At 39.4% G+C, this 21,833-nt stretch overlaps 1 protein-coding gene across 1 annotated transcript in view; it reads right to left on the minus strand.

The window, feature by feature from the left end:
• Positions 1 to 21,833, minus strand: part of kiaa1549lb (KIAA1549-like b) — a 63,020-nt gene that overhangs the window by 24,482 nt on the left and 16,705 nt on the right. The window contains exons 2-7 of the mRNA XM_008405887.2: positions 12,427 to 12,789; positions 9,016 to 9,501; positions 8,821 to 8,936; positions 3,463 to 3,682; positions 3,108 to 3,241; positions 2,523 to 2,691 (exon numbers count right to left, since the gene is read on the minus strand). Coding sequence (XP_008404109.1) covers positions 2,523 to 2,691; positions 3,108 to 3,241; positions 3,463 to 3,682; positions 8,821 to 8,936; positions 9,016 to 9,501; positions 12,427 to 12,789 — 1,488 coding nt within the window. The remainder of the gene's footprint in view (positions 1 to 2,522; positions 2,692 to 3,107; positions 3,242 to 3,462; positions 3,683 to 8,820; positions 8,937 to 9,015; positions 9,502 to 12,426; positions 12,790 to 21,833) is intronic.

Genomic DNA, 21,833 nt, shown 5'->3' on the forward strand with positions numbered 1-21,833 from the left:
ACACATTGCTCCAAGTGCTGGCTGTTGCCAGAGGCAGAAAAAAATGCTCTCAAGGCTGTGATCAGCCGCAAGGTATAACAGAAAAGCGAGTCTCGGTTGTGACTCATGCTGCTCAAATGTCTCCAGCATCAAGTCCTTCGTGATTTTGAGCGTTATTCTACACAGAGCGAAAGCCCAGTTTTATCAAGCAAAAGCTGGGGGAATACAGGCAGCACAGAGGAAAACAGCACACCTTTCTCAAACAGACAATTAAAAAGGTGTAGTTCAAACCGCAGACACCTGTAGTGGCCTACATTGTATCTTTGCAACTTTATATTATCTTGAGATATGTTTTAGTTTATCAGGCCAACTTATAAATACAGGATTACATTTTACCACAAATGAGGACAAACTATAAGCAGTTCAGTTTCATGATGGGAAACCTTAGAGCCTAATCAGAGTAGGTTCATTTAAGAAAAAATGTTTGGCAGACTGACTTCTTTACAGTGGGGACTTCAGTGCATTAATTTCAATTAATTAATCACATAGATTTCAACGTGTTAAAAGTATTAACATAATTATCTGCGTCAGGGTTTTGTTCTTTGTTTTTTTGTTTTTTATGCAAAGGTTCTGGCCGAAAACAGTAGCAGTGGACTACCAACCCACTTTTCTTGGCCCTTTGAGGGTTAATTTTTGCTGTTTGATAGGATGCTGGAAAAGACTATTGTTGTTTGCAAGTGGGGAAAACGGCGTCAGAGCATCCACAATATAATCGCAACGTAGCGCATGCTGCAACAAGCACAGACATCCCAACGCTAGAGCCCACAGTCCACATTTCAAAAGAAGTATTTCTTTGAAGAATTTGCATGAATTATCATCGGATCCTGAAACACTTGAACACTTGTGCTCATATGTCAATTCATTCAATGATTTAACAGTAAAAAGGGTTTTTGAATTGAAAATGTTGCTTATTTTGTGAACATATAGCTTTCTATTAAAATGTGATTAAGTGCGATTAATTACAGACCTTGAAATTAACTCGATTAAAGTTTTAATTGAATCCCAACATAATGTTTTTTGCAAGAAATGCACCTGAAAAGCAAGCCTCTCTTTATCCTTCCAAATCTACAGAGTTTGTGATATAAAATCTGAATAGCTTATCAAGGTAGCAACCTTGATAAGGTTGCTACCTTATAAGGTTGCATAAAGGGACTTTTTCCCTTTATGGAAAAAGTCCCATAAAGACTTTTTCCGAGAAAAGAAACAATTCTGTAAACATTTAAAATTTTAACAAAGCATCTTAGTGAAATTATTAAACTATAACAAATGGAAATTCTTGATTTAAAAGATATATAGATGAATGTAGTGCAATAGAAACGTACCATGTATCCATTTATGATGTCTCGCTTGAAAGCATTAGCTTTGAAAAACTAATTACAGAAAAAAGTTTTTTTTTATTGCGTTAATGTGCTTTGTAAATGCAAATGATGCAGAGTTTAAATAATAAATATTAAATGTAAAAGGGCAAGTGAGCGTTCTACTAGTGTCGAAAACGAGAGAAGTACCACTTGATGAGAGAGTTAATGAATAAACAGTGCATGATACAAGAAAAGTGGGAAAAAAATTAGTGCATACTTTATATTAACAGAGCTTCAACATTTAAAACCTAAAATTAGAGAATATATGTGGTGGTATGGGGCCTGCAGACAAGATAAGAAAACTATCAGATGAAAATGTGATCCCATCTCATGCCAGAGAGCTCTCAATCCAGATGTTTTATCTTTGCTTTTATTTCCACCTTTTAGATAATAATGCTATATTTAGACTCATTGGAGAGGAATATTAAGAAAAAATAAATTTCATAAATAAATGTAACAGCAGCTGTAGGTTAAAGGTAGGAAGAACCACAGCATCATAGGATAACTACAATATCTTAATAAACCAAAATATATTCCTTTGTTAGTGTATAGATTACTGTTCATGCATGACTATTAAGGACATTTTTTAAAAATGCTCAAATTGAATAACTTTTCTTATTTTGTCACACATTGCTTTTTGAAAAAAAAAAGTGATTAATCACAATTAGCTAAACAAAAAGCCTCTTATTAATTAGATTCTTTTAATCGCATTCAACCACTACTTGCTTCTTTTTTTTCTTTATCTTAGACCTTTGCCTGTCGTATTTCTTTTTGCAGAGACACACTGGACTCCCACTGGGACTTCTGTTTAGTCTCCTGCTGATTCCCGTCACCGCTTATTTATCTTTGCACTTTTAAAACAGATGAAGACTGAATATTTCTTCAAAAGCTGCAGAACAGTCGAGAGCACGGGATCACTTGGAAACCGGCAGTCATTTAGGCTGACAGTCACTTTACAAGACGGACTCAGTGGCTCCATGTGGACCATAAAAACTTTCTCTAAATTAACACAATAGATTTGAGGCTGCCAAAGAAGCACTCCCTAATGAAACGCACAAACTCTTTGCAGCAGCTGAATTCTGCGTTAACACATTTATTTCAGAGTAGAAGAAAAATGCAACTTACGCTCAGCAATAATAAGAGGAGGATAGAAGAGGAAGTAGCCCACCAGCTCAGCAGAAAACTGACCAAGAAGGTTGGAGGCAACTGTTCCATTGAGAAATACAGTCCCGTTCTTTACAGTGTAGACTAAAGACACAGCGGGAGAGCCTGGTGTCTGAGAAACACTCAGAATCTAGGAAAAGATAAAAAAAAACAAAACAAACAGATATCAGTTTAGCAAGAAAACAAAATGCAGACGTAGGAAACAACAGAAGCAAATGGAAAACAACAGAACAGTTATCTATAAAAGCCAGTGGAAAAAAATGCAGCATATTTTTTATTTAAACGCGTCAGTGTCAAATTAGCTTTAATACATGGTGCACTTTAATGTGGCAGCGCATTAAAATGAATACAAACAGTGGTTCACTGGCTGAAAAGCAGCCGGTGAAAAAAAAAAAAAAAACAGAAACACCCCAATTCACGAGGGGAGAATTTTGCACAAATGGTGAGCAATTTGCATCTGTTTGAAGCTGCCAAATCTTATAAAACGCCAGATGACTAACAGTAGCAGAGCAGCACAGCCCGGGCGAATTAAGGTCGCCGCATTACCTGAACTGCCAGTCGGCTTTTAGCGTTGAGAACTTTGGCCTGCGCCTCAGAAAAGACCTTCTCAAGTCTCTGTTCCATCATTTGCAAGAAGCGACAGGATCGGGGGTCGTCACCTGCCCCCACAAACTGCAACACTGCAACACAAAGAACGGTTTAGACGTACTGTCTGTTATAAACTTTACATTATGCACACGTATCGTGTCAACTTAGTCTCTGATGTGGTGTGACAAACAAACAAGCATTTTTTTCTCTTTCTTTGCAGGGTAAAGTCACAGCAGGGGGGAAAAAAACCACTACGAAGGCTCAAGCTGATCTGTGACACGCTCATTTTCACCCTGAGTGAGAGTTGGCTGACCTGTTTTCAGCTGGAAGCCAGTGGCGGGGCTGGATCTCCACAAAGCAACAGGAAGAGGCAGGGCTGTCACCATGGGGAGGTACTGTCGCAGGTCTGCAATCAGCTTATCACGGCCGTAGGACATCAAACCCTCTGCTACTACAGAGGGAGGGTAAACTGTCTCTCCTCCTGTCACGTGATAAGCCACCGTCATGTTGGGAGAGCCAAAAACCGTCTCCACCTGAGATAGTGGAGTTAAAAATAAAAAATAAAAAAAAAACAGGAGATGGATGTTTACAGATATACCAGACATAATTCATGGCTCTACTTAGAGCTACTTATGTAAGCAATATGAGTTGATGAAGTGTCCCTTCGTTAGGTTAAACAACAGCTCCATAGTTAAAAATAATTTAAAAATTTAAAAAATGAAGTTGAAAATGTGCTGGCAGTGTAGAAGGCACGGCTGTGATCCCCACTTTTAGAGGATTTGTTTTCTTACTGATAAGGTGCAGACGTACTCTATTATTAAATTGAATTTGTCTAAAGTTCTTTTGCCACGTCAGTAAAGTAGTAATAAAAACTCAAAGGGAAAATTTATACGGACAAAAAGACTGCTGTGATTTATTTTACCCAAACATGATTGTTTACCATTTACTGACAAAGGTACAGATCCAAAACCTGAATAGATTAAAATAAAAGAACTAGAACCTGAACACATTCAAACTTGATCAAAACGTCAAAGCATGTTAACGCAGACTTGCCGGGTATTTTTGAACCACTCAGACCATCATTCATTCTGGTTGAAAACCTTAGCTCTATCTGAAGAAAAGACACCCAGGTCACATTACAACTATCACCATCATTTACTGTGGATGTGCTGATCTTGTGGTGATATTTGATGTGTTTGTATTTCCAAATAAATCATCTTGAATGTTAACAATTTGAGGAGCCATTGTATTCCGCTATCAGATGTTTTAGAGGCTAATTCTAAAATAAAATGGAGTTGGAAAATCGCTGTTGTGGCAAAATGGCTCAGTTTTCAGCTTMATTATCAGCTTACTGTGGATACTGACCCAACATCACCTACCAATTTTACACTTAAATGCATGTGCCTATAATTTGAGAGAGAGAATGGGAACAAAAATCAAATGCAAGTCTCTTAAATGTTACCAAATGCCAGTACGAATCTGTTTACCCACAGTGCTGCTGGTACCTCTATTCACAACATAAATGAAAGAATCCTGCAGGCTGTGTGGGATCCAAAATTTCTGTTGTAATTTATCATTTTTGACTACACAGAATAAATCAGGCCACACACTGATATACACTAATAGGTACATTGAGTGAATCTATCATCATTCAGTTGAAAATATGTTGGCGTTATCTGTAGGGTTTTCTTGTGCGACGTACCGGTTATTAAATGTGCTTCTTTGAAGAAAAATTGTGACGTCTCAATCCGAGCAAGCCTTTAGCGTATTAACTGCAGTGTGAATAAAAATGTGTAGCCAGGTGTTACATCCCCATCAAACCCAAGTGGGCTCTTTAATACCTACTCATAAACATCCRTATTTACTACAAACTCGTGAGACGTGGAGTAAATGTGGACAGAACACGTTCCCACAGCACCAATTAGCCAACTGCTGGGCAAAGGTTTGGGTTTTTACACCAGAATGTAATGAAGTACCTGAGTTGTAGGAAATGCTATTATGTCAAAACCTCTGGGTTTTTTGGGGGGGGKTTTTGTTGTTTTTTTGCAGTGATACAAGCTCTAGTCAAATAAAAAATAAATAAATAAAGACAGTGGATACAGAAATGTCACAAGAACTGAGAGGTTTCTGAGAGGACGACAAAGAGCAACAAAAAAAGAATCACGATAGGGAGACTGTTAACTCCTCAAGTCTTTTAAGAGATGGCTTTTGTTATGAGACCAGGTGTCTAAGTGCTCAAGTTGGAGCTGAAAAATAAATGTGTGCTTTTCCATTTGTGCGTCGACACACACACACACACGCACACACACACACACAGAGCCTCGATGCGTTTTATCAGGAAGAGTTTGACTCTTTCCTGCGTTCTCCTCATCATAAAAGCTGGGATGGGCAGCTACGATGGAACTAGGTGTTTTTGTAGGAGAGGTAGAACCATTCACATCTGCTATTGAAACCCATCAACGAGCCCGCGTTGACGAAGAGGCCAAAAACACCGAGAGCCTCTTGTCTCCGCAGCTGAAAGTTACGACTCTGCCTCCACACAATTCAGCCTTGTTACAAGCTCTATGAATAGAGCTCTTTATCATCCCTTCATCCTCTCAGGATCAACCCATGTGAAGGTGCTATTAGGAACAAGCCTATTATTTCCGTCGTGAAGGGTAATAGACAGACAAATGGAAAAATAAAACAACTAGCAAAGAGAAAAAAAACACATGTAGATCTTTAAATTAGCATTAAAAAAATAGTTCTTCAAAATGTTTTTAATCTTTAGTCTTGTGTCATAAAATCAGCTCGGCACATTTGTCTCCTCCCAACCGTTTTAGTCTATAATTAAATGCAAAGGCAATTTCCCCAGCTTCAGCTGCTATAAAGGACACATGCATTGTTCAAATAGGTGACCAAAGTGCACTGAAGCAAAACACCTTTCAAGACCAGCGAGAGACACGGGGGAGAGCATGAGCTTCACATAGTCAGGAGCCACGGAGAGGCAGACACACTTACTTCTGGGTTAAGAAATGCAAAAAGAGAGAGACAAAAATTTCATAGCACTGCCCACACTAACTGCAACTTATTACAGACAGAGGGATATTGATTTTCACACTTAATACACTTCATTATTACAGAGATATTAAACATTAGAAGCTAAATTAAAGTTCACTCTATGACACTGATATCCTTGATTCTAAATGAAATCAGCCCAATAGTTTGATTACAAGAAAGTATTGATTATGGCTTCCAGATATTTGCTTGTATATTCAAATAAGACTGAGGTTGTTGCCTTTAGGCTTTTAACACCACAGAAAAGCAAACTCCCACTTTATTTACAGTGGAAGGCATTATGTTGGCAAGTCACTTTTAAATTGCGTATGCGTCCTTTACCAACCAAACATTCCCAAACTTGCAGTAAAACATTTCCATTTACACTCAGTGACTTTGGTTTGTTAGCGTGAAGACAGACAAAAATGCTTGGTAGAAACTATTTGCATCCTGAAGTATTCAACCTTTTTTACACTGAGCTGAGCTAATCAGGACAACCACAGATTAATCAGCTGTTTAAGCACTTTAACATTTGCTACAAACTGCTTAAAATTGAGTAGTGGAGAAAATCTTTCTCGTTTTCTCAACTGATCTTCCAACTTTGCGACAACTTTCTGTTGATTTCTCAAATTGAAATTTAAAAATCTTCAGAAGAAAAATGGAGCACGTAGTTAAATTGCATCGTTCAAGCACTCTGACAGGATCAGTGAGTAAGAATATTTGAATGATTTTTTTTTTCATTGTTATTTCATTTTTTTTATTTAACTCTTTGCCTGTTTTGCTTCTGTTGGACACAAGAGGACAAACAGATAAATAAATTACCTGAAAAGATTTTATCTGGCAGTCTTAGTTTCGTTAAATTTGATCCCTGTCAAATCTGGATGTAAAATTTCCCCCTAATCTATATAGTTATTAATTGCATAATATTTTCCAGACTGGAAACTTTGCATCCGCGTGATAAGAGTACTTGTAGTTCCAGGATTGTGCATAAGAAGAGATGAGAGCTTTCAGCTTTTGAGTCCCGTCCTCGTGAATACCAGCTCAAGTTCTCAGGAATAGGCCTATTTCCCTTCCTGAAGCTCACAGTGAAAGTTTGTTTGTTTGTTTGTTTGTTTGTTTGTTTGTTTGTTTTTCTTGAGCCATGCCCTTTAGTTATGCTGCTGTCATTATATCCCACTGTGAGTATGTGTATGGAAACTGGCATTATACAAAAACAATGAATCAAACTGATTCACAAGATTTTTTTTATGTATTTTATATGTAAAACAGGGGGAGGGAGGAAATAACTACACTAAACCCATTGCCGAGTTTAACTCTGCTTTTTCCAAATTTAAATAGATCTTTGTCACATATTTCTATCTGGCTGTGTTCAGTAATAACCTTGCATAGTTAAGAGGTGCTCTCAATACAAATTCACATGGAGTGGAGGTTTCAGAGGGCTGCAGGAGAGCGGGGAGATAGGATGCTTTTTGGCACATTGGGAAACGTGATTCGTTCCACAACAAGCTAATCCGAACACAAAGGTCATTTTGTGCATGCACTGGATTTATTTGCTGGGGAAAACACTGAGTGGTTTCATTTAAACTTTCTTTTTTCCTTCCTTTTTAACCAGATCCAATGTATGCAAAATGTTGCTGCAATAACAGCAACATTGCTGCAGATTGTCCATAAAGACTTGACTCTGGTCATCCATTAAAAAAAAGCTAAACGACATCATCTTCAATGTTGGTACAGTAACTCAAATTTGTGACACCACACCGTGTCTTCTGGGAGCCAGTCAACCTAATTTCTATATTAATCTTCAGCTCTTCTGTAATAGCCTACATCAGGGTCCTTGGTATGATTACACACATCCAGTTTTCTTGCAAGGGTAAAATGAGGAACGATTCACCACTGCTTCACTGAACAACAGTTTCTCACATAGTGAAAAAAAATAATTCAGCATGAGTAGATTTAGTTCTGCAAAAAACTTAAATACTCCCAACCTGCTATTGCCATTACATGGGACCCGTTTCTTTTCTATGAATTCATCTGGTAAATCACATCCAAAGCTTTTTTTTTTTTAAGCTGCTTCATCCTGTTGACCTTTGCTTCTTCCTCCACAGGCCACGGTTTAACCTCGCCTTCATCCCTGCTGCCCCCCCCTTAAATCTGACTTAATCAGTGTCATGTACATCAGTGATGTTGCTCTGCCTTCTGTTTAGTGTGGGTTGGGTGGGGGGGAGGGGTCTTCCTGCTGCTCTCCCTACCTCAGGCCTTTTACATTTGCATGAGGAAGGTCAGGGAGGTCCCTAACAGACAAACACCAAAAATAAAAAGGGCTTTGGAGACAGGAGGCTGGTGTAAGCACACAATAATGCCCAGTGACCGTGTTTGAGTTGTTTGATCATTTAGTGGTGTGATCTGCAGATTCTTTCAACTTAAGCGAATAGAACAAATCTAAATGTCTGCCGCCAAACACCAAACACTTTTTCACTCACACACACACCCACACGCACACCCCCACACACACACACACACCCCCACACGCGCACACACACGCACGTCCACGCACACACACACACACACACACACACACACACATAAAACTACGCACACATTGTCATATTACACACTGTAGAATAAGCATTCCTACCTGTGCTTGGGCTGATGTGTCATTCAAAGCTTTTCTGAGGCCTTGACTCAGTCCCCTTCGCAAGTTCTGCCTCTGAATGCTATCCAGCCTGTTCCGTCTTACGTAGATTGAAACAACTAAAACAGACAAGGAAAAAAAAGTCAATTTGGAAACAAAGCATGACAGAAAATAAGATTCTTCTTCTACAGAGTTTACCTGTTTTCACCCATAACCTCTCAGTTATGTTGCACTGTGGCTGTGGAGCCTCTGTGGTCGTGGTGAAAGGCGAGGCGAAGACGGCGGTGACCCCCCTCGGGGGGTTCGCTCTTTGGTTGGGTGACGTGAACGTTCTTCTGCTGGTATAAGTCCTGATGGTTGTGGTGGTCCTTCTGGTGACGGGTTTGGGCTGCAGAGTGGTCGTGGTGGTCGACGGCGTTGTTGCTTTCGCAGAAGGCGCGGTAGTGGTGGCGGCGGCAGGCGCTTTCGTAGGCGGCGGCGCGGTTGTTGCAGTGAGCTTCACCGGGGCTGTCGGGGTATCGTGTTGTGGGGTCACCAGTGATACCTGAGATGTGTTCTCGATGGGCCCAGCAGAGAGGACTACCCTGTCTGACTGAGAAGAGCTTAGACTAACCTCATTTTCTTTGGGGAAAGTGGACACAACTGATTTAGATGTTCCAGCTGTAAGATCATCCATCTCTGGCTCTGCAAGAACAAACGCCTCAGTCACTTGTTGTGAGTGATCAGAACCTAAGCTGGTGAAAACCAAAGGAATGACACTTTCGATGGGTGTAAGTTTGGTGGTGTTGACAATATGTTAGTTGAATAAAAACACTGAAGAGATAGTTTTTTTATATAAGTATGAGGAGGACAACAGAGAGAATGAAGGTGATGGGAAAGCAATCGACTATGATGGAGATTGACATAAGAATGAAGGAAGTGGGTTAGATTGTAAAGCTGACCTCTTTGGTTGGGTATTAAAGGTAATGTTTGAAAACGCATACATGGGGAAACTGAGTATGGGGGCTTCATGTTCTTATACCTCAATACAAAAAGAGTAGCTTGAGATAGTATTTCAGTATTAGTAGTTATGGAAAAGAAGAGTAGAGACACATCTGAACTCCAGACAGATGTAGCAGAAGTTCCTATAATAACTCCGGCAGTCCACTGGAAGACACGGCAGGTCTAGGATGAGCCAAAGACAAATCCGGACTTTAGTTCTTATGGTTTGAAGTCCCTTGAGCAAAGGTAGAAAATGTGTGCTCTCCAAAGGTCAGATATTTTGGAAATGGACTACTGGTGACAGCTGTTGAATCATCCAAATTCAATAAATGCACATTACGCTCTTGTTTGTCTTCCAGTTTTTGATGTTCATGTGATGAACCATCTGCTGCTAAATTAGATTTAGCACCGTCAAAGCTGCTAGATGCGCTTCCTGCTTTAAAAGCACTGCTTTGAACCAGAACTGGATTGGTGGCTTTCCACTTTGTGTACAGAGCCATTAGTTTTTTTTTTTTGTTGTTTTTTTTTTTTATTGCCAGAGCTGAAAATAGCCCTCGATGTCTCCACGCTGTTCTGTCCGTCACTAAAATAGGTAGTTACTGCAAAGGGAGCGGCTCAGGCAATGGTTTTTATGCTGGCCCAAAATTGAATTTGATTCCTCTCTGCTCATGCCAGTGATTGATCTCACAGCAGAGAAAATTTGTGTCATTTGTGTCAGGAGGGGTTTTTGCTAAAGAGGAAGAAGAATAACTGGCACGGAAATCGATTGAAGGGCTTTTAATCAACAGGTTTTAACACACGATCAGAATTTTCAGGTGAGGGCAGTTTAGCAGAAGACATTCTGCTACAGTCTTTATTAAAAAAAACAAAAAAACAAAGGTGTCTTTTGAAGTCATAAAAGACAGAAGACTGTGAACTGCCCTGTCTTGTAAAATGCTGAATCTCTGATCATCATAGACTCATTTCTATTGAAAAAAAAAGGGAGTAACATAAATACTTTTGGTATTTTGGTGGAAGTCTTCCGAAGACTGGTTTTTATCCGACATGTCTGACATTATGTGATTTTGTTTTCTTTCTTGGAAGTCATCTTACTTCTCTGATCTTCTAGAAGTTGAGGTTAAAACAGGATCCTCAACAGGGACTTTATTTTGGAAGTTTGTTTTGAGGACGTCCGCTCCAAAATCACCCTCTCTGCATAGAGTCCAAGTGAATTGAGTTTTATTCAGATTTCTAGGTTGTCATGTAACACTCTAATGTTCAGTCACATAGGTTGTTTTCCTTGCATCCACTCTCTGCTCAAAAGGAGATTTTGTTTTTTTTTGCCCTTTTGTTGGGTGTAAATATTGTTAGAGCTGTCCAGCCTGTGTGGGCTACATCCTTGAAAGTGCCGTTATTGTTACAAATTCCTCAACATCTCTCGGTGCATCTGACTTTGATGTGAACCAGGCGGAGGGGCGAAAGCGTTGACGGGCTCAGGTCTCAGCTGAGTAAGTGAAAGTGAGTTATTCAGGTGAGATGGCACGTAAGCAGATCCCAGCTCAGCCCCCGCTCTCTCTCCCTGGTTGTAATCTATATTGATAGCAGGAAGTCTGGGACTGCGTTGATCTGCTGCCACCAGTAAATCACCAGGGTTAGATCACGCGTCCTCTTAAGAGGACGCCACAGAAACGTGGGTTTGTGCCGGCTTGGCTGCTGTGGTTTGAGAGGGAGGCTTTCGATCCGATGAAGATTGGGAGGGGGGAAAAAAAACAAAAAACAAAACAATTTGCTGGTTTTGAAGGTTGCTGCTGGTGTCACAGTTGGATTGCCAAAATGTGAAATGATTGATGACATGGCTTTGCTGCTTCTGCAGGATAAAGTGTGACTATCAGCTGTAGTCTTGTCTTGATTCCTAATAAAGGCTGTTCGGTGTAACATCTGCTGTGTGACATGACTAGAAAGTGAATAGCCTTTAGCACGGGCAGACAGCAGTGCTGATGTGGGATTATGTGAAACTCCCTGCTGCCTCTTAACTGCATGACTCCTTTGATTGGATGAAATTGGAGAGCTGTTTTTAAGATTATCAGCAGATACAGAGTTCAGGTCTATGTTCGGATTTTGAATGAATCCACATAAATTAACTAAATGATTCAGACCATTGTTTGGAGAAGAAGAAAAAGTGCTGGTCACTGGCCCAGGTAAGACAAAATGACTCATTTTATTGCTATCTTCTCTGCTGGGCTTACACTGATGACTCGCTTGTGGCGTTTTTGTGTATCCCATTAAACAACATATACTGTAGGTCACCAACCCTATAAGTGGTGGATTTTGCTGGTCTATTGCTGTCTACCCAAGCCCGAGGCTCAGCAGGTAATAACGTTGATACCTCTATCTGAGAAGCAGGCTGTGGTGGACGCACTCCCCTGACCCTGAGATGAAACAGCTTGTTTATCTGCTCAGTGGAAGACAACTGGAAAAATACAGATAACAAGAATGACGGCACAAAGAAGAAAGATGGTGCTGGGTTGACATTGATGTCAATGATAAAATTGAAATGATGAGAGGTTCTGCTTTCCATCTATAAATGACACAAAATGGCTTGGAGGCTTGGTATGTAGGGGTATGTCTTACAACGGCTATAAATCAGACCTGAGCGCGCTCTGAAGCCGTCTCCGACTGACGATGATGAGGAGGAGGACATGTCTGAATCTTGGCTGGAATTATGTGAAGGCCATTGGGTGGTGAGTGTATCATCCTTGCTGATAGTTGGCAAGGTTCTACTTTGATCAAGGCTCACTGGATGTCTGACAGTTTCTGCCATCACAGTTAGGATGGAGGAAAAAGCCGGCTGTCCCAATAAACCTTCTCCCTCTGCGTCCGCGTTGCTGTCCGAATGAACCACTTGGAAAGGCACCTCCTCCGTCGCTGACACCTCAGCCATTGGTTGGACATGAGGACTTGTGAATGCGGAGCTCCTCGGTGGGGAGCCAGAGGCATCATAGGTGGATTTTTCTGCAAAAAGAGCATAAAAAAAAGATTGTTTATTTTTACTTTTATGTATAGCCCTATTTGCCAATTGTGAGTCAACTTATCCACCACTAACACTATGTATATATATCCGGCATAAAAATCCATCTATCGTCAATACCAACTTTGTTGTGCAGGGACATGAAGTGGAAACATACCCACCAGGGAGGTTGGCTTCAACCTGCTTTGACAGCCAGTAAAGGAAAGTAATTAACTATATCACAATTATAGTAAACTCTCAGGAAATGCTGTTAGATTACTGCGATAAATACCTGTCAGTCAAAGGTTGCACGTTCTTTTATGAGTAATTTTAGTTCGATTAGAAGTTGTTCTCTGTTATTTCTCTATCATTTCATAGGTGTCAACTGGCCCAAAAATGTATTAAAGGCAAAAATAAATGAAAATGAAGTGTAATACAAAGTTTTCAGAAAACATATGGCTGTATTAAATTATACATTAGATCTAAGCATTTATATGGGCATAACCTTGATTTATGAAAATACTTAAATGGAAAGAAATTGTTACATGTGTACCAAAGGGTTTGCTGTGAAATGAAATGGAAGTAGGGGTGGCAGTGGCACTGGAGGGAAGTAAAGCTTTATACAAATGCAGGTTGTTACGACCAGGTCAATTACCATTTACCGTGTAGGACGGGGCAAAATGGCAACTTCCAGGTGCGAGATGGAGGTACAAAACCCTTAAAACTCAAACTGGTCAACAATTAAATAGAGAGCACCGAGGCTGACAGTCAGTCAATGGTTAGTAAGGATATAAACTAAGACCGATAAGATAGGAGACTTTAAGGAAGCTTACTCAGCCTTGATTTAATAAAAAAGACATTTCTGCAGCACTGAAACAGTCTTAATATTATCTACATAGTGTAAACTGAATAAATTATATTACGATATTCCTCAATAAATATGTAACAGATAACAACCAGAGATCAAAACACGTCCATTTTACCTTGATTGACCCTTGTCTGAAAATCGACATTTTTCAGCCTGTAAATATGTCAACAGAGAGCATGATCTCTGAGGAATTTTGTTTTCAGTTTAGTAAAAATCCGATAAAGGCAAGAAACTTTGGTAAGTTAATAGGAATAATTTTGTAAGTCCCTTAAGCTCTTATTTTCCCAATTTTTTGAGCAAGAACAAAGGTAACATCAGTGAGTTTGTTTCTATCATAGTCCTCAATAAAAATTTTTAAAAAATCAGAAGTCAGTGCATAAAAAAGTGCCTGATTATTGCATCGTGTTGCCTTAACCTTGACATTTAATGCATAAAGTTTGACTGTATATATACAACATTTTGCCTCGAAGGATTTTCAAATTAACGAGCAAGTGTCACAGTGTTACTGTGGACAAAGCAAAAGCAGCTCATCTACTCCCCTTCACACACACAGGGACAAGCACTGAACCGTGTAAGGTACAAAGGATGTGTTACTCGAGGCTGGCAGGTATTTTTGCTTAACCACTGCTATGATGAGGGAGGATTTGTAGTCTGACAAAGCACCCAAGCAAACAAAATAAGTATTCATTTGAAGTATGACTCTCACTTTGTTCATTTCTTATTTTTGTCTTCATGCAGAATGTTTCAAAGCTGTAGTCAAAGCTTTTTTACATTATTATAAAGATCTACAAAATAAAATGTTACTTGAAGTTGTTTTCTCTGCTGCACTGAACAATTGAAATATTTCTTTTTCCTTGTGCAAATGTTAAGACCTTCATAAACACTGCTCTCGGCCCAGGTTTGGGGTGTAAATGCATTTTTCTGACATTCCCCGACAGCATACCAAGGGCAGACAGCGGTGCATTCCCTGACGAAAGAAAACAGAGGCGATCCTCAAAGTAGAACAAGTGGAATTATTCAAGAGATTGCAGCCATAAGCTGACCTGAAATATGACTTCCTAAAAAAAACACACACACAAAAAGGACTCCCGGCGCAAAGCTGTTTGCATTTGCAAAAAATCACAGCTCAGAAATAGGTAGCACAATGGATGTGGAGAGCAGAAACTAACAACAAGACGCTGGTGGTGATTACCAGACTGAATTCAGCTGAAGTGGATTTGTCTTTCGGCCTTCTCCATCTGCCCTTATTTGTGGCACGTTATCGACTCGACCTAACAGGGTTCCTTTCTTCCATTTTGAAAACTTAGCAGTCGTGTCACATCTGCCGCCCCCTTAGCAAGTTTCCACCGCTGAGCCGCAGCAGCTAGCACACACTCATGTACGACTGCCGTTTCTGAGCAGACATGAGCAATGGTATTTGAGGAAACCTTGTAACATCTGCAAGACAATCCGGCTTTATTTGATTTGTTTCACTAATCTCTAATTAGTCAAATTGTGAAAAGCTAAATTGCTTTTCACATTTCGAAACGTTGAATATGCTCTCACAAGCTGTTGATGTGGAGAGAAATCGCAATTACGCACTCACAAAATGACCACTAACAAAGGCCACGAGTCCCGCTTCAAGGCCACAAAGAGGTCAGTGAGATCTTCCACAGCCAATTAGTAAGCCCAGCGGCATCATAAATGTGACTGTATGCAAGAGACGCCAGCACAAGTGGAGGTGTGAGGTTCACCTGCGGTTTGCCACCTGCTCTGACGGTACGGAGCATAAGGGAACATTCTCAGCAGCGTACAAGAGGACAAGGCGTGCAGATAAAAGGAGAGAGGAGGAAGTAAAGGATGAGCTGGGAATTAAAGAGAAATTAATAGGAGGTAATGCATGATTGATCTCAGGCTCTCTGAGTATAAAAATAAAATTTCTTTCCAAGTTTGCAGGTTAAAAAAAAAGTAGTATAAACAACAGTTTTTGTCTTTAAAATGTATTAAAACACAATAACACAGCAAGTATTTATGCTGATGTTTTTATTGCAGCGAACACACTAAATGAAAACAGTGGAATTTTAATCGTTGTACCAACACAGTTTAGCTAACTAACAAGGTTTTACAGATATCCACTTTCACGCCACTTTTACACTCCTAAGGAAAAATGTGTGCAGTCAGCTTCCTTCTGAAGTCGCCTAATAAGAAAATAATGTCCACTTCTGAAAATTGAATCTCATTGTGAATACAGCTTTTCCACAAAGGCCTCAAGTTTATCAGAGAAGACTTATCAAAACGCAGGCGAAGACCAAGGAAGACATGAGGATATAAAACAATATTTGTAGCTACACAAAACAGTAGGTTGGGCAAAGAGCACATTAATCATAGAGGCAGCCAAGGGGGCTACTGTAAGGAGCTGCAGAGATTCACAACTCCAGTGAGAGAATTTGTTGACAGAACATTTATTAGTTGCAAACTCCATAAATCTGTTTTTTATGGACAAGTAAAAAAAAAAGCTAAAAGTCCACAACCCATGTCAGGGACATGGCAAGCCCGACAGTCAAGGTGTTCTGGTCAGGTGATTCCAAAACTGAGCCTTTTTGTCCGCATGCAAAAGGTTCTGTTAAGGAAAATTAACACAGCACGTCACCCTCTACACACCAGTCCAATGGTGTCATGATGTGATTTATTTGAGCAGAAATAAGGCAAATCGGAGTTGATTCGAAAACCGATGTAGCCAATACAGGGCAACTCTGGAGGGGAACTGCTTGAGGCTGCAGAAGTGACAAAATGTACAGAACAATGGAATTACTAACTTTGTTAGGATCAATTAGAACAGAAGTGCATTTAAGCTGAACTTTGCCTCAAGTTAAATACCAGAATGCATTGAAAGAACATGGAGAACAAGAATAAGAATATAATTCAAAGATTAAATGTAACATGTCTCTCTTATTTCTCATTTAAATAGATGTTGGAGAGATTATATTTATATACCGTATTTTCCGGACTATAGAGCGCACCTTATTATAAGTCGCATCTACAACGTTTTTTTTTTTTGTTTTTTTTTAAACTGGAAACGTATTTTTCTGTACCGGGCTATAGGCCGCTAGTATCTGCGCCACTCTCAATTTTTCATAAATCTGCTGGATTTATTAAGGACGCAGCCCTCCGTCTCCAACGCCAAGTTTACGTACAGCGGCTCTATTTCCCTCCTGTACTGCCAGATCTTTAGCCGTCAACTTAAAAACTGCCTCTTGTGAGTTTGAAGAAATTTCTCTGTCGTGTCTGCTGCTAGCATGTGTTTGTTCTAATCTAAATGACAATCAGCACCTTCTTCTTTGATTTCCAATTTTGACTTCCAATGATCCACGTCCTGCTACAGCGCCCCCTGGTGGTTGAAGAAAAATCCACAGAAAAGCCGCACCGGGCTACAAGCCACATGGTTCAAAGCGTGGGGAAAAAGTAGCAGCTTATAGTCCGAAAAATATTGTACATAAAAATTTTAATTTGCTCACTGTGGTGCTTGTCATCTGTTAGTTTTACAATAAAATTAAAGACCTGAATATTAATGTAAATGTTGGTTATTAAAGAGATAAGTATCTTGAGATAAACAATCAATTTCAGTGTAAACTGCAAAAGCATCAACCTTCGTCAGGTTTCATTTGAGCAGGGACACATAAACCGTCTTTAGTTTTGATTTTAAATTGCCTGTAAATATCTTCGCTCTTATTTATATCAGTGGAACCCTTTATTAAGTGTGTCAAAAATTATTCACGCAGATACGCATCTGTTATTTAAACACAGAGTTGTTATACGCAGGAAATATTGGTCACCGTTAAATACAAATATCTATTCTACTCAACACAACACCCAATACCACAGGCTCCTGAAAGAAATTAATATGTGATCAGCAGGTCACTTATTCATTACAAAACATTTGGTTTTAGTGTACTTTTTTTATATATATATAAAAAGAAGGCTCTATGACCCTGCCTTGTATTTAAAACCTTCTTCAAGTAGCAGACCCAAACCACAGACCTCATTTTCACACTGATTTCCCCCCCTCTGCAGCCAGCATTATCTTCGTGCTACCAGGGCGCAGACGTGACACTAGTGGGGCCTGCACTGCTCCACTCTTATTATACACACACTTTCTTTTTGCTTTGAGCTGTTTTTGTTCTCTCATGTGCAGAAAACAGTAAACAAGACAGTATAATTCAAATAGTAGCCTAACGGTCCGCTGCGAGCGCAGAAACACGCTGTAGAGGCCGGGTCGAGCTGTTTTTTTTTTTTTTCATGGAATGTGCCTCAAAAGTATATTTTACGCATTGGCTCGTATAGAAAAGCAGTTCCACACGCAACTGCTTTGAGCTGTTGTTCTTTTGAAATTATAAACTAAAGCAGCTGAACGTATGCATTTTCATCTGGTTTCAAGCTTGGAGAAGAAAAACCTGGAGGTTGTGGCTGAGATGGACCACTGGACCAACAGGATAGTTGTAAAGTATGTCACACAGGCTGAACTTTTAAATTTTTTTTGCATATGTTTTTATGAACTGAGTGCAGTTTATTGGAATTTTATAGGATAGGCCAACACAAAGTAGAGCATGAAAAAAAAGAAAAGTGTTGTGTGCATTTCCATGAGCCCTCTTTCAGAAAACTCTGGGCAGAATCTTCTTTTGCTGTAAACATGGTTTTACATCATTTGGAGCATTTTAATACCAGCTCTACAAATCTAGAAACAGAAATATTCCATCAGTATTCCACCATTGGGCAACAGGCATAGGATAGGTCACCAGTTCATCACTGGGCAGCTAAAGACGAACAAACATGCACTCACTCACACCTAGAACAAGCACCAGTGTGGACTGTGGGAGAAATCCGGAGTACACAGACAGAACCCACGCATGTGCAGGGAGAACATTCAAACTCCTTGCACAAAGAACCCAGAATCCAAACCCAGAATGTGTTTAGCTTGTTGGTGATCTTCTCTGTCAGGTTATGCATATCACTGGATTCGTAGTTCAACAATGGTTTTCTTCCTCCACACTTCCATAAATTTCAGATTTTGAAGACCCTCAACTAATAATTGTCAGTTCAACAACTTCAATTACATCCCTGTGCAACAATCAAATCTGGGGACATTGTTTTATAAACTTTCTCAGTTTTTCATTTGTTATGAAATTTCATATGTGGTATTTAATGGCAGCAAATTATTAACATTTGGCCTGAAATTCACTGCTGCTTATGCTTAGGGCATTTCTGATCAAGAAAAAGCTCTGCAGTGGTCCAATCAATCAATCAATCAATCAATCAATCAATCAATCAATCAATCAATCAATCAATCAATCAATCAATCAATCAATCAATCAATCAATCAATCAATCAATCAATCAAGTTAAATTGTACAGCACTTTTCAGCAACAAGGCAGTTCAAAGTGTTTCATAAAACACAAAAAGAAAAAGTCATAAAAACATTATACAGTTACCAATTTTGAAACCAGTAACAATTATTACATTTTATTGAATGCCATCATCAAAATCGTCAGTGCGCAACATATCCAATGTGCGTTGATTAATCAATGTTCCAGTGATGATTGGTTGAAAGGAATGCTACAGAGACGGGCTTTTAGCCTTGATTTAAAAGAACAAAGTTACATGCTATGACCAAAGAATTATTATTATGACCAAAGAATTATTATTATGACCAAAGGATTATTAGTAAGAGAAATGCACACAGGAAATGTAAATGCTCTGTCTAAATTAACACATTTTGCATGCATTGTTTTTTTTTTAATGATGGGGTATGTGGAAAAAAAAAAAAACCTCTGTGACAGCAAACAGAACAGTGACTCAGAGGAAGAGCTCCTCTCCTCTCACCATCTTTCTCTCTTCCTCCTGCCCCGTCTTCCTTTCCCTCCAGATGAACATGCAGCCACTTTTTCAGCCTGACAAGTCAACAGAGTGACTCCTGTGCTGAAGCAGCTCAGGACACTCTAGTTATTAAGGCTTATGTTGTTGCAGTCATGTCCACTCCTATTACAGTTTATGGAGCATGTTCTCTGCTGCCCGTGTTCCAATGTTACAACTCGGATTATTTGAGTTTCAGTGGAAAAAAGAAAAAAATTGCATTCTAGTCATATTATAGACATCTCTTCTTAAATGTTCCAAATACAAGGAGCTCACTACCTGTTTCGGTCATATAGAAGCAAAAAAACAACATCTAAGCAGGCATAGTCATGTCAAGGAGAATGAGCCCAGTCGTGGAATTTTGGATGGTACACTGTGCTCTCTAAACTAAATGTTACAATCATTTCCTCCTGTATTTGCACCTCTCTGTGGTGCATTAGACCAATCATCCCATTGAGAGTCTCTTCTTGTTTGTCACTGCCGGGCCTGGCTGAGTACAGCATACTCATAGTCCTCTAATTCCTGGCTTTTAGCAAAGCCTTTTTTTGGAAGCGACAGCGTCCACATTCTCTCTCCAGGCTCAGATAAGTGATCGCATATCAGATTTCTCAGACCGTTCAGCGAATACAGAAGAACAAAGGTCAGCGTGGAGAGATAGTGTAATCCCACAATTTCTATCACATGTTTGAAACCTATAAATGGCATCAAGCTGCTTTTGCGTCTTTGATAATGTTGGGATTAAGACTTGTTTAAGAACTAGCATCTTCAGAGCTACTTATTTTTCTCCAAACTAAACAGGCGAGTGGAGTGTAGTCAAAGAAAACGCCAGGTAAGCTTTGATGTGTCCGCCTGGAGCAATGCAGCACCACCTACAGATCAAAGGGCAAGATGCCTGTGACTAATGAAGCTGGATTTAATTTGGCAATAGTTCAGCAAAAAACAGCAAAGCGGAATCCAACCAAAATTTATTTCATTTTTTGAAGATATAAATATACACTCACTCTCGTCAACGTCAAATCCAACTTTAGGTAAAAGTTTGATAAACTTCTCTTGTATTTGTTTGTTTTTATGGAAGAAAAAAGAACAAATAAAGGTGTGCTTCCATTTCTGGGTTTCGATGATCCCAAAGAGTGTCAGTAAAAAGTAACACATTTTAGACTCAAACGGAAAAAAAGAAAAACTGATTGTTTCAAGTAGACGACTCTCAAAAGCTCACACGCTAATGATGAAATGCCAGCTTTTGTCATTCCAAATATATATTAAATGTATCATTGAAATGAAACACAAACGTAATGGTTAGAGGAAAACCTAAAGAAATACAGAGCAGCAATGATCTGTGTGCTTAAACGAGAACAGACTTAAATTACTTTGTTCAAGCAGCTTTTGACTTAGCTTCAACAATCTCCTTGTTAGTCATTGTTAGTGTGAATCTGAGGAATAGCAAGAATTTTTCTGAATTTTGCATTGCTTAGCGAAAGTTAGAGCTGAGCACAAAGGTTCAAATTGTCAAAAGGATCGTGCTGCAAATTAGTCAGCAGAAGGGGGGAAACAAAAAAACTTGCAGGACTTTATAGCACAGTGACGACAGTCTGCAATCACTGGAGAAAATATGAGATAACAGTCACTGGGCCTCAACAATACCAGTAAAACATGCTTGTGTTCTTGAATGGCACGATTATGATGTAATATAAAAGCAAATAATTAAAAAGCATTAATGTTTTTCTGCTTTGCGTTCAGTGAAGAGACCCTAGATAATGAGTAGTCTTTCCAGCTGGAGAAATAACTAAATTCATCATGTATTTCTCAGTAACAAGACTCCATTTTTAAAAAAAAAGAAGCTTTGCACAAGTTTCTGCTGTTTATGCAAGGACAGAATTTTGTATAGGATTCTTAATGACTTGACTAAGTTACCACCTGTTTACCCGATAAAATATTTCCTACTTAATTACCTAATGCAAAATCGATATACGGTAAGGTTGAAGTTACTCCTCGTCAATAAAATGAAAAGCTGTGGTGAGTAAAACAAGCTGCGTGCCATTAACAAACACTCTGATCTGTATTGTGTATAAACATGTAGGAGCACGTCTGAGCAGAATATTCGTTTGATGACTGAAGTGATCCAAAGAACTTCATTGAGTCAGACATGATGACTGAAAGTCAGAGGTCTCAGAGAGCTTCTTCGGGCAATTGCAGACCAGTAAAGATAAGATTTTTTTTTTTTTACTTCCTACACCATGTCCAGAGGCAAAGCTGGCCTTTCAATCGAGAGATAAAAGAAAAGGTAGCAACTCACAA

The sequence above is a fragment of the Poecilia reticulata genome, linkage group LG3 (genome assembly GCF_000633615.1).
Source record: "Poecilia reticulata strain Guanapo linkage group LG3, Guppy_female_1.0+MT, whole genome shotgun sequence".
Lineage (NCBI taxonomy): Eukaryota > Metazoa > Chordata > Actinopteri > Cyprinodontiformes > Poeciliidae > Poecilia > Poecilia reticulata.